The following is a 10,078-nucleotide window of genomic DNA, read 5'->3' on the forward strand; positions in this document are numbered from 1 at the left end:
TGGAGGAAGAGACGCAAATCTAAAAAGGGCAGAAATAATGATCTCATTACTTGGATGGGTTATTTCCTGGTTCATATCAAGAACCTATTTTTCTATGTTCACAGAGATGGAAGTTGGAGCTGCCCACAAAAACAAATGAAGGAAGCCAATACTTTGATGAAGCTGCAAATGCATACCAGTGTTCCAGCTTACCCACACCTATAACAGTTCATTGAGGACTAAAGCTATGAGAGCACAGAATGCTGTCTGACAGATGGACAGGAATGGAAAACAGAAGGGGGAATAGAGAGGATAAACCCTGAAGAAAAGTACCCTATGGATCAACATTTTGTTGCAATCCCCCCCATGTCTATTTTATTGCTAATTAAGTTTTGCAATCCTTGCCCAGTATTCTACTATTTTTAAACAAATAAGTTTTACATTAAAGGATTCATGAACAGGCTAAACAATCTTCATAATTTCTTTATGAGAAAAGCCACCAATCTTACTTTCTTAAGTGTTGAAATCATCTCTGCATGCTTCTGAGCTTGCTGCATTGTTACTTGAAGTGAAGCAAGTTCATCCAACGCCTCAATGCACCTGTTTACATCCTAATATATGAAAACCCAAATGTTAAATCTCAGGGTGAGGGTGGAGGGAACATCACTATTACACACGATTTTGGACAAAACATTGTAAACATTGTAAAATTAAAAACACACAAGACTTCAGTGTGATTTTACAGCAGGAATATTTTAACTGAATGGGCTTAACTCACAAAAAATGGACTATTCTCTTGGGGCGCTGTGTATATAGCAAACTATTTTAATCTGACATTCTGCATCCTCACACTAAACTTCATACAGTTAACACCATCTCTCTTATTTAATCCAAGGCAACTCAAATTAAGTATATCACTAAGTCAGGAAAGGACACCACTAGGCCAAACCGAAAAGTAGTTTCGTAAGAATATACATTTTTAATTCACTTTAACAATACACACACAAACACACACTTTTGTCAGCTTTCAGAAACAAATGGTATTAGCACAATATACTCACAAGGTGGTCGATTTTGAGTGAGTTTTTAATTTCTGCATGTATCTTTTGAAGTCGTGAATCCATTGATGTTTCTAAATATTAACAAAACGTATCTTAAATGATAGTGAATATAAAATCCATATGGGGAAAATGCCTTTGAGCAACTTTGAGTGAAATACACCAAAACTGATAAAGCAAAACTGGAAGCCTGTAATAAAACTGCACTATTCTGACAGTACTCAAAACAATAGTAAAAGTAAAGGTAAAGGTACCCCTGCCCGTACGGGCCAGTCGTGTCCGACTCTAGGGTTGTGCGCCCATCTCACTTAAGAGGTCGGGGGCCAGCGCTGTCCAGAGACACTTCTGGGTCACGTGGCCAGCGTGACGAAGATGCTCTGGCGAGCCAGCACCAGCGCAGCACACGGAAACGCCGTTTACCTTCCCGCTATAAAGCGGTACTTATTTATCTACTTGCACTTAGGGGTGCTTTCGAACTGCTAGGTGGGCAGGAGCTGGGGCCGAAAGACGGGAGCTCACCCCGCCGCGGGGATTCGAACCGCCGACCATGCGATCGGCAAGTCCTAGGTGCTGAGGTTTTACCCACAGCGCCACCACAACGCCAAAACAATATTGGCATACAAATTTAAGCTGAAACGCAGACAATGCAATTTGCTTTTTCGTAGCAAAACTAGAACACTTTAGTAAGACTTATGTTCCTATAAAGCAGCAGCTTAGTCTTCTTGGCACATTCCTACAGACACATTTTAATGTATGAAGAGTACCTAGCACCTTAACGGTATCATGGATTCTACAATGACACTATGAATAGAAACAAAGTCTTGACAAGCCATCGAGCTTTCATGTCATAAAGCAAATTAAATTACCGTATGCTGTCAGTTCCAAGCAGATATTTAAAAGTTGAAATGACATTTACACATGTGGGAGAAAAGGGAACTGCAGAAAAACACACACCTGTGTATGCTTTCCTTTGGGTATACCTTTGTAATACAAAATTTACTAAACATAAAAAACCTTTCACTACAAACCTCGTTTTTTCTCCATCTTCTTAGCTTCCGGTTTTTTGCCTTCTTCTTTGTTTTGCCTGTAAAATCATCCAACAATTGAAAGTAAATAATTATCAACTTCTGGAAGTAAATGAATATTCTTTAGAGACTTACAGATCAATCCTGGTGGTGGTAGAAATCTTTGACAGAGCAACTGCCACAACTAAAGTCATACTGTCTGTTTTCCAATTCTTCTTCTTTTTCTTCTCATTGACTACAATGGCAGTGGTGGGAGTGGAGTTAACTATGTCAGCTACAGAGTAGGCTGGTGCCGTTTCGTGGTCTGTGTTAGGAGGCTTAGGATCCTGTGGATCTGCAACCACTCTCAACATAACCGTTTCCCTCCCTCTGCCCATGGAGCTCTCTGGAGGTATACTGGGGGCCTCTGGTAGTGTAACTTGTGAGTGTACACACTGTTATGAGAGCAGGTCTCTCTGCCAGCTAAAAGCCACTTAAGCCACTTTCTACTGTCTTTTGGTTATCCAAATGTGGGCTGTGGGATTTCAGCTTAAACAGTATTTACAAAGACACTATTAGACAAAGAATGGTAGAGAATCTTTCTTTTCTTTCAATGCCCTAGTCACATAACTGCTCAATTTTTACAAAAGCAGTTAGAATATACTCACAATTCTACTTCCATTTGCTCTTCCTGCTTACGTTTTCTCTCTGCTACTTCACGATCATGTTGGGCTTTTAAAATATTCCTTCTGTGAGGCCCTTGGATATTTCTTCCTTTTTTCTTCTGTACCATTTTAATTTTGAATAGAAAGGAAAACTGATTTTAGTAGCTGAAGCCATCAGCTGCTTCAGACATCTTGTAAAGATATATTTGAGCTTTCCCTGACTCATAAAAATCGGTCTTGTTATTACTGAATTTCTGTTTATATGCTTTTCCAATATTGTTTTTATGTTGGATTCTTGTGCACTGCTTAGATTTTTAATATTACGCAGTACAGAAATGCTTTTAAACAAAATAACTCCAAAATAGCCCCATTATTTCAATGAGATCATCAGTACCACATGATGCACAGAGCATATCAGGTCCTTAAAAGTATTTTTGCCATGTGGCACCAAGCAATTGAAGTTGGCCACGGCTTTACATTAAAATCAGGTCCTAACAGTTTACCTTATAAAACAAGAAAAATACATTTCACATGGAGCACCAGAAACTAGCTACAGAATATAGCTTGGCATGCACCAAAAGGTTTCCCTAACTGAAAGACTGGACACACACATACTTTATTCCCTTCCTGCTCTTCTCCGTCTTCTTCAGAATCTGAGGCTGATGCTGATCCCACTTTGGGAGCAGTTTTCCTTTTTGGCTCAGCTTCTTTTTTGCCTTCTTTCTTCTCTGGGTCTTTTTTTACATTGTCTTCTTCTCTTTGACTTTCTTCATCCCTTTTTTGCAGTTTTTTGGGTGGTTTTTCTTCAGCTCCCTTTCTTTTACTCTTATCTTCCTCTTGAACACTAAAAGCAATCCAAACCAAAACAGAATACAGTGGTACCTCGGGTTAAGTACTTAATTCGTTCCGGAGGTCCGTACTTAACCTGAAACTGTTCTTAACCTGAAGCACCACTTTAGCTAATGGGGCATCGCGCTGCTGCCGCGCCGCTGGAGCACGATTTCTGTTCTCATCCTGGAGCAAAGTTCTTAACCTGAAGCACTATTTCTGGGTTAGCAGAGTCTGTAACCTGAAGCGTATGTAACCTAAGGTACCACTGTACATTTTCTTTTACCCTCTAGCCAGCTCAATCTCCTCTTCCCTATGAAAAGTAATTATTGCATGCGGAACCATATCAACCAGGAGGTGAAGCCTCCAGAGGGGCATCATTGAGGCTCCTAGTGTCTGTCTGTCTCTCTCTCTGTGTGCACACAAATGAACAAGGGTGCCAAACTGGGTCTTTGACCTGGGTGAAATAAAGCCTAGTTTTGCCCCTGTTTAATGTGAACTAAGGAATGGTCCATACTCCTGACAGCCAACACAAAATTACTTACAGGAGCATGTGAAGCTACTTAACAGCTTGTGGCTCACCATGAGTCCAATGGTGTTTTCTGAAGCAGCAGCCCTGTGTGCTCCCTTTCATAATGAAGTGTTAATCACTTCATGGATCCAACCAGTCAATCTCCATCTAGTAGCTGTAATAATCCATGAACGATCTAGATCAAGAGACTAGGTAATGTTTCATACATGGCCCCCGCAGCAAGTTGCTCACCTCCTTCTATCCTATGTGGCTGCAGGGAATCCATTGCAATAGGGAGAAGTTCAGTTAGGAATCAAAATGTCTCTTCTGACCTAAAATGAGACTTGGCTATATCTTCATAGGAACCTGCCTGAGGGTATAGGGCATGGCAAATCTGGGGTGAAGCAGAGGTCAACCCATAATAGCAATATGCCCCTTCAAGCACTCATCTGTCAAGTCATTCATACATACTTGCATATTTGATGTAATTTCTATTTTAACCCATTGCATTCCTAACTCTCCATGTCAAATGCCAATGCTTAAAAACAAACTTACACATCACTCTCAGGAGGGCAGACTGGTTTAATCAATTTTGGTCTTCCTCTGGGTTTTGGAATCTTTACTTCAGAAGCTGATTCATAAAAAAAGTTTTAATTAAATACAGCCTAACTATTTCACTTTAGCTGATCATTAAAAGATGAAATTAAAAAGTCAGTAGTAGAGCTTTCCCTTCAACCCAATTTTAATTGACTGTCTTGGAGAGAATCATCCCTACAAGATGACTAATTTAATTAAGCGTAGATGCTGCAGCCCAAGATGTGTTAACCAAACAAAATATACTAATAAAGTGTTATGAAAGGCCTAATATACTGGCTTCTCTGTTTTTCCATAGAGGCAAACAGTTGCAGTCCTTAATAAGCATGCTAATTTATTCTATACTAGAAAATGTACCAAACATACACACCCACGAAAATGCACTTTTATTAACATATGTTCTGTATACTTTTGTAGCTCTAAAACTGGAGGTTTACAACAACATTGCTCCCAACTCCATAGATAATTATTAGCATAGCTCCCAAGTTTGCAGATACCAATGACATATATTGTTAAGATGTATGCCTATGGGATGACAGAAGCAAATTAACCATGCACACTACAATCCATTATGTAGTGTGTTTGTGTTTGTATGCACAATGATATTTTCCTTTCCCCATAAAGTTTCACCTAAATATTCCCATTTTAGCAGGCACACTAAACTCACAGCGTAAGAATAAATTTCAGAGGGAAGAGGATAGGTGTCTTTGTAAAATGCAGGTATCCCAAATTGTAGGATCTAAAACTAAAGATACAACAATAATATTAGCTCTCTTGACCTCCTGTGAACCATATTCCAGCCCAAGAGTCTGTTCAGCAGCCTCAGCTTTTGTAGCTGGAGTCAGTCAGCACTCCACTCTCTTAACATAGAAATGTTAAGATAAAAGATGGGGAGGAGACATAGTTACCAATGGAGTGTTTGTGTTCCAAGTCTGCCCTTAACACAGTCTTTCTCTGCACAAGGCTTATTCACCGGGATGACTGCCTAGATAGGAGCCTCTATCCCTTGTTAACCAAGAAACACTGGCTTTGGACCAAGAAATGCTTTGTGTGCAAGATGTACACAGCAAGGTAAGTGGTCAGAAGTGCATTTCACCTTGAGGCACGAGGTTTCGATCACGGTGCTCTTTAAAGGTTTTGCTCATTTCATTTAATACCACTGACAACTGCTAGAGACTTCTGATAGTGCCAGAACAAATAAAACAAACCATTATCTTTTTTTGCAGTTATTTACTATGGCTAGTAAATAACTATTTGAGGCGTTCCCAAAGGAAAGGAAGGATTGAACTCTGATTAATAAGAATACACACAGAGGCTTGAACCGGCAAGACTCTGGGAAGGGTGCATATAATAATCTGTCTCTCTGTCTCTCTCCAGCCCCTGGCCCAGGTCGTTTTATTCACAAAAGAGCTTTTTACGGAGTGTTCGTAAGAACCAATCAGATTTCTTCTGAGCATTTCAACAAACCCACGTGGGGACAAAGTTAAACTACCAAAACTAATTAAGCACACATATTTCTGGGGTAAACAAAGAACAGAACTACAAAGGAGAGCATTTGGCAACCCCAGAGGTAATAAACAAGCAATATACCGTATTTTTCGCTCTATAAGACGCACCAGACCACAAGACGCACCTAGTTTTTGGAGGAGGAAAACAAGGAAAAAAATATTCTGAATCTCAGAATCCAGAACAGCAAGAAGGATCGCTGCGCAGCGAAAGCAGCAATCTCTCTTGCTGTTCTGGCTTCTGGGATAGCTGCACAGCCTGCATTCGCTCCATAAGACGCACACACATTTCCCCTTACTTTTTAGGAGGGAAAAGGTGCGTCTTATAGAGTGAAAAATACGGTACATGATGAGGAGGATGGCCAGGAGGACAGCGATCATTATCACCTTCATGTGAGATCTGTTTCCTGGCCCTAAGATTAACATCCTAAGATTAACATATTAGAAAAGCTACATCAAAGAAACTTGCCCACTATCTTTATGGCCCAGGGTGCCTTCTTGGCAAGCAACTGTGGCAATGGACGTGACTGGTCAAGAAAGAGAAATGGAACAGGGATGCAGAGGTGTGGATTGATCAAGAATCATATTGAAATAGTTTATACCCCGTCAACGTGATGCTTTCATTGCTGACACAGATGGCTTACTCTATATTTGTTATAATACCTCATAGCAATCCCACCTGATCACTACACTATTTGCACTAGTGCCTCTAATATAGGATACATACATACACCACGTTTTTCGTTTTATACGTGTGGAGCTGTGGCCTTGCTCTCTAGCTAGCTGCAGGTTACAAAAAGGGCTATGTATTTACCACATTCAGTGGCTGAAAATTCTGCACCTTAGTGGGAAGGGGTACGAGTTGTGGGCAGTCAGGGGGGCTGGCACTTCAGTCCTTTGGGACCCCTGCTTCAAAATTTGCAGGCAGTCAAGGAATTAAAACTTTTGTTTATTGAGTTAGATATTTAAGAGCCCTCATTATCATCACCACCTTCCTTCAGCAGGCAGGAGAAATCCGCATCAGCTAAAGCTCCGTTTTCTAGTTGTTACAAGTGCCATGAATAGTGCAAAAGACTTAACAGGTTCAGTTTTTATTAATTTTGCAATTGTACCTTCTGCGTCTAGAAGGTAAAGGTAAAGAGACCCCTGACCATTAGGTCCAGTCGTGACCGACTCTGGGGTTCCAACGCTCATCTCGCTTTATTGGCTGAGGGAGCCCGCGTACAGCTTCCGGGTCATGTGGCCAGCATGACTAAGCTGTTTCTGGCGAACCAGAGCAGCGCAGAGAAACGCCATTTACCTTCCCACAGGAGTGGTACCTATTTGTCTACTTGCACTTTGACGTGCTTTCAAACTGCTAGGTTGGCAGGAGCAGGGACCAAGCAACGGGAGCTCACCCCGTCACGGGGATTCGAACCGCCGACCTTCTGATCGTCAAGTCCTAGGCTCTGTGGTTTAACCCACATTGCCACCCGCGTCAAGAAGGTACTGCCTTCATTTCTTGTCCTTAATTCAGCTATGTTGGCTGTTCAGGAGCTCTTTATTAATTTTGGGGGCATAATTTAATTTCAGGGAGTGGCAGTAACCAGGGTTTGGTGCTTGTGTTACAGATTGCCTGTTAACCTTTTTTTGTCTTGGAACCTACAGATGGGTGACTAACGACGACAGCCTCGCTCCAGAAGACCCCTCTTTCTTCTGTGACGTCTGCTTCCGAATGCTGCACTACGATGCCGAGGGCAAAAAATTAGGAGAGTTCCTTGCTTATCCCTATGTTGATCCAGGGATTTTTAACTAAGGCTTTGTCAAGAAGGAAGATAGTCGTCGTGATGTGCTTCTGTAGCTGCTGGACCAGCCAAGTGCTGTACTTAAAACTGTTGTTCTTTTCAGCTAGTAGTTACCATTAGAATTGCTACGCAACCTGGAAGAATCTACATCATCTTTTTTAAACATATTTTTATTAAAGATTTTTTGGTTTACAAAAGTATGTGCAGTGTCTCTTTTTTCAAGTTACATTCTGAGTCTCTTCATCTTGAGTCCAGTCAAGTTGCCTCTCAAATCGGAAACCTGGAAAAGGCAAAAATACATTTCTGCAGGGAAGCTCGCTCTACGTTTTGTAAATCGTGGCATTAGAATGCTGAGCAAGAATCACTTGTATTGGACCGTTCATCACCTAAAGGTGAAAGGGGTATGTTACTGAAATCAAATTTTGTTGCTGTGCCTGTTGCACCTCAGATACGGTGACCTTCAGTGCTATATTGAGTTTACACAATGAATGATAAATTACAGGGGGAAAACATTGCTCCCTTAATTCCATGAATCCCTGGAGCTTCTGCCGGACAGATGGGTCTGTTTTTCATTTAGTATTTTCTTTTGAACGAGTCCACCGAGTCAAACCTGGTATTGGACCCAGCTGCCAGGTTCTAATTAAATTTCTCTCACACCAGCTGGGTACTAATGTTTTGGCTACTTGTTTAATGACCATTTAGTGGTCACAAAGTCAAAGCCCATATAGTGGGGAAATAGCACCTTTAAAAAATAAATAAATTCTGGGTTCATCAAGAACTGTCAGTTTAGTTTTCTCTGTCTACCTGACAACTATGGCTGTTCATAATCATGGCTGAGTGTCCTCTCACTACAAATCATTCTATACCCAAAGAGCTATATAATCTCAGAGCTCTGTGAAGACATGCATGGTGTCAAATTGGATTGGGGACGGTATGTTGCGATTCCTGCTTTTCTATGATTCTATATTTTTCACCATTTATTCTGCGTATGCTGGCCATGGAAATAGATAACAAGTCTCTCTTCCAGCCCAATGGAAGTACTCATTCGGCCCCCAGCTTTAGGTAGTAATTGCCTATGCATTTTTACACCTAGCTGCAGATAAGCATTCCTGGAATTGTTAAGTGGTAATGTTTATTCTTCCTCCTGTAACGTTCTACTACAGTTGCTTTTTGCAGAGGTGCGAAATCACCCAAAATGCAGACTATTAAGCAGAATTTGTTGCTGAAAGTAACAGGTAAATTCAGTTTTAACAGGTAACATTGAAAGATAAAAGGGGTTTGATGAAAAATTTGGTCGTTCTGAGATTGTAGGACGTGCAAATTTAAGTCACTATAAGGGTGAGCATTTGCAGAGAGATTCAGTGGGCAGTAAGGAGTGCTTAGTCCCTCCTGCACCTGTTGATTTTATCCCTTAAGCATTCACCTGCATGGTTTTTGAAACAGCCAGCCTTGCTTAGTTTTGGAGTGTGGCTGGAGGAGAAATTGCGACACTACAGACCTCTTCTAGGAGCATTGTTGCTCTTCCATACATAGAAGTTGGGTGGCCATGGCAGCATAATATGTAGTGAATGGAAGAAAGGTGTGAAGAATTTAGACAGAGATAACAGGGCTGGAACCATCAGCCTTGGAAAAACTAGGTTAGAAAGTGCCACTGGATATTCTTCGCTAGTCTATTATGCATAAAATCCAGGCTCCATGGTTCCATAAACAATGCAATTACGGGCTGGGGTCTATACAAATGGCGGCTAACCTAGAATCCATCAAGACCCATGGAGTACTGAGACAAGTAAACCACCTGCAATCGACTAGAGATGAGAAGACAAAACCTGACCTGCAATCAAGCTTTGTTTGAAATTTTAATTACTTTAAATGGCTGCTATTTCAAGGCACTGGGTGTGTATTTTGAAGCACAGACTTCTTATAATGTAATGGTGCCACCTGCTGTCTCAGAAGCAATATTAGAATACAGCTGTACCTTGGAAGTCGAACGGAATCCATTCCGGAAGTCCATTTGACTTCCAAAATGTTTGAAAACCAAAGTGTAGCTTCTGACTGGCTGAAGGAAGCTCCTGCAGCCAATTGGAAGCTGTGGAAGCACCGTCAGACATTTGGGTTCCAAAAGAACATTTGCAAACCAGAACAATTACTTC

General features: G+C 41.1%; 1 protein-coding gene and 1 long non-coding RNA gene across 2 annotated transcripts; one reads left to right on the forward strand and one right to left on the reverse strand.

Moving 5' to 3' along the window:
• Positions 1–437: 437 nt before the first annotated feature.
• Positions 438–4,734, reverse strand: LOC310669997 (PC4 and SFRS1-interacting protein-like). Its single transcript, XM_083458574.1, has 6 exons — positions 4,601–4,734; positions 3,322–3,550; positions 2,710–2,825; positions 2,066–2,121; positions 1,041–1,111; positions 438–590 (listed from the first exon to the last, which is right to left on the reverse strand). The coding sequence occupies exons 3-6, from the start codon at positions 2,721–2,723 to the stop codon at positions 453–455; spliced, it is 279 nt and encodes a 92-aa protein (XP_083314700.1). The 5' UTR covers positions 2,724–2,825; positions 3,322–3,550; positions 4,601–4,734; the 3' UTR covers positions 438–452.
• Positions 4,735–5,372: 638 nt separating this feature from the next.
• On the forward strand, positions 5,373–8,125 carry LOC310669998. The gene is made up of 2 exons (XR_014507473.1): positions 5,373–5,710; positions 7,792–8,125. It is a non-coding gene; the product is annotated as an uncharacterized lncRNA (long non-coding RNA).
• Positions 8,126–10,078: the final 1,953 nt, after the last annotated feature.

Source organism: Podarcis tiliguerta (genome assembly GCF_965153285.1).
Source record: "Podarcis tiliguerta genome assembly, contig: HAP1_SCAFFOLD_295, whole genome shotgun sequence".
Lineage (NCBI taxonomy): Eukaryota > Metazoa > Chordata > Lepidosauria > Squamata > Lacertidae > Podarcis > Podarcis tiliguerta.

Excerpts from the sequence above, each read along its gene's own strand:
- LOC310669997 (XM_083458574.1), bottom strand. Across the intron at positions 1,112-2,065 it reads GAAGATGGAGAAAAAACGAG|AAACATCAATGGATTCACGA; the intron begins GTTTGTAGTGAA and ends GTTAATATTTAG. Across the intron at positions 591-1,040 it reads CACTCAAAATCGACCACCTT|GATGTAAACAGGTGCATTGA; the intron begins GTGAGTATATTG and ends TTCATATATTAG.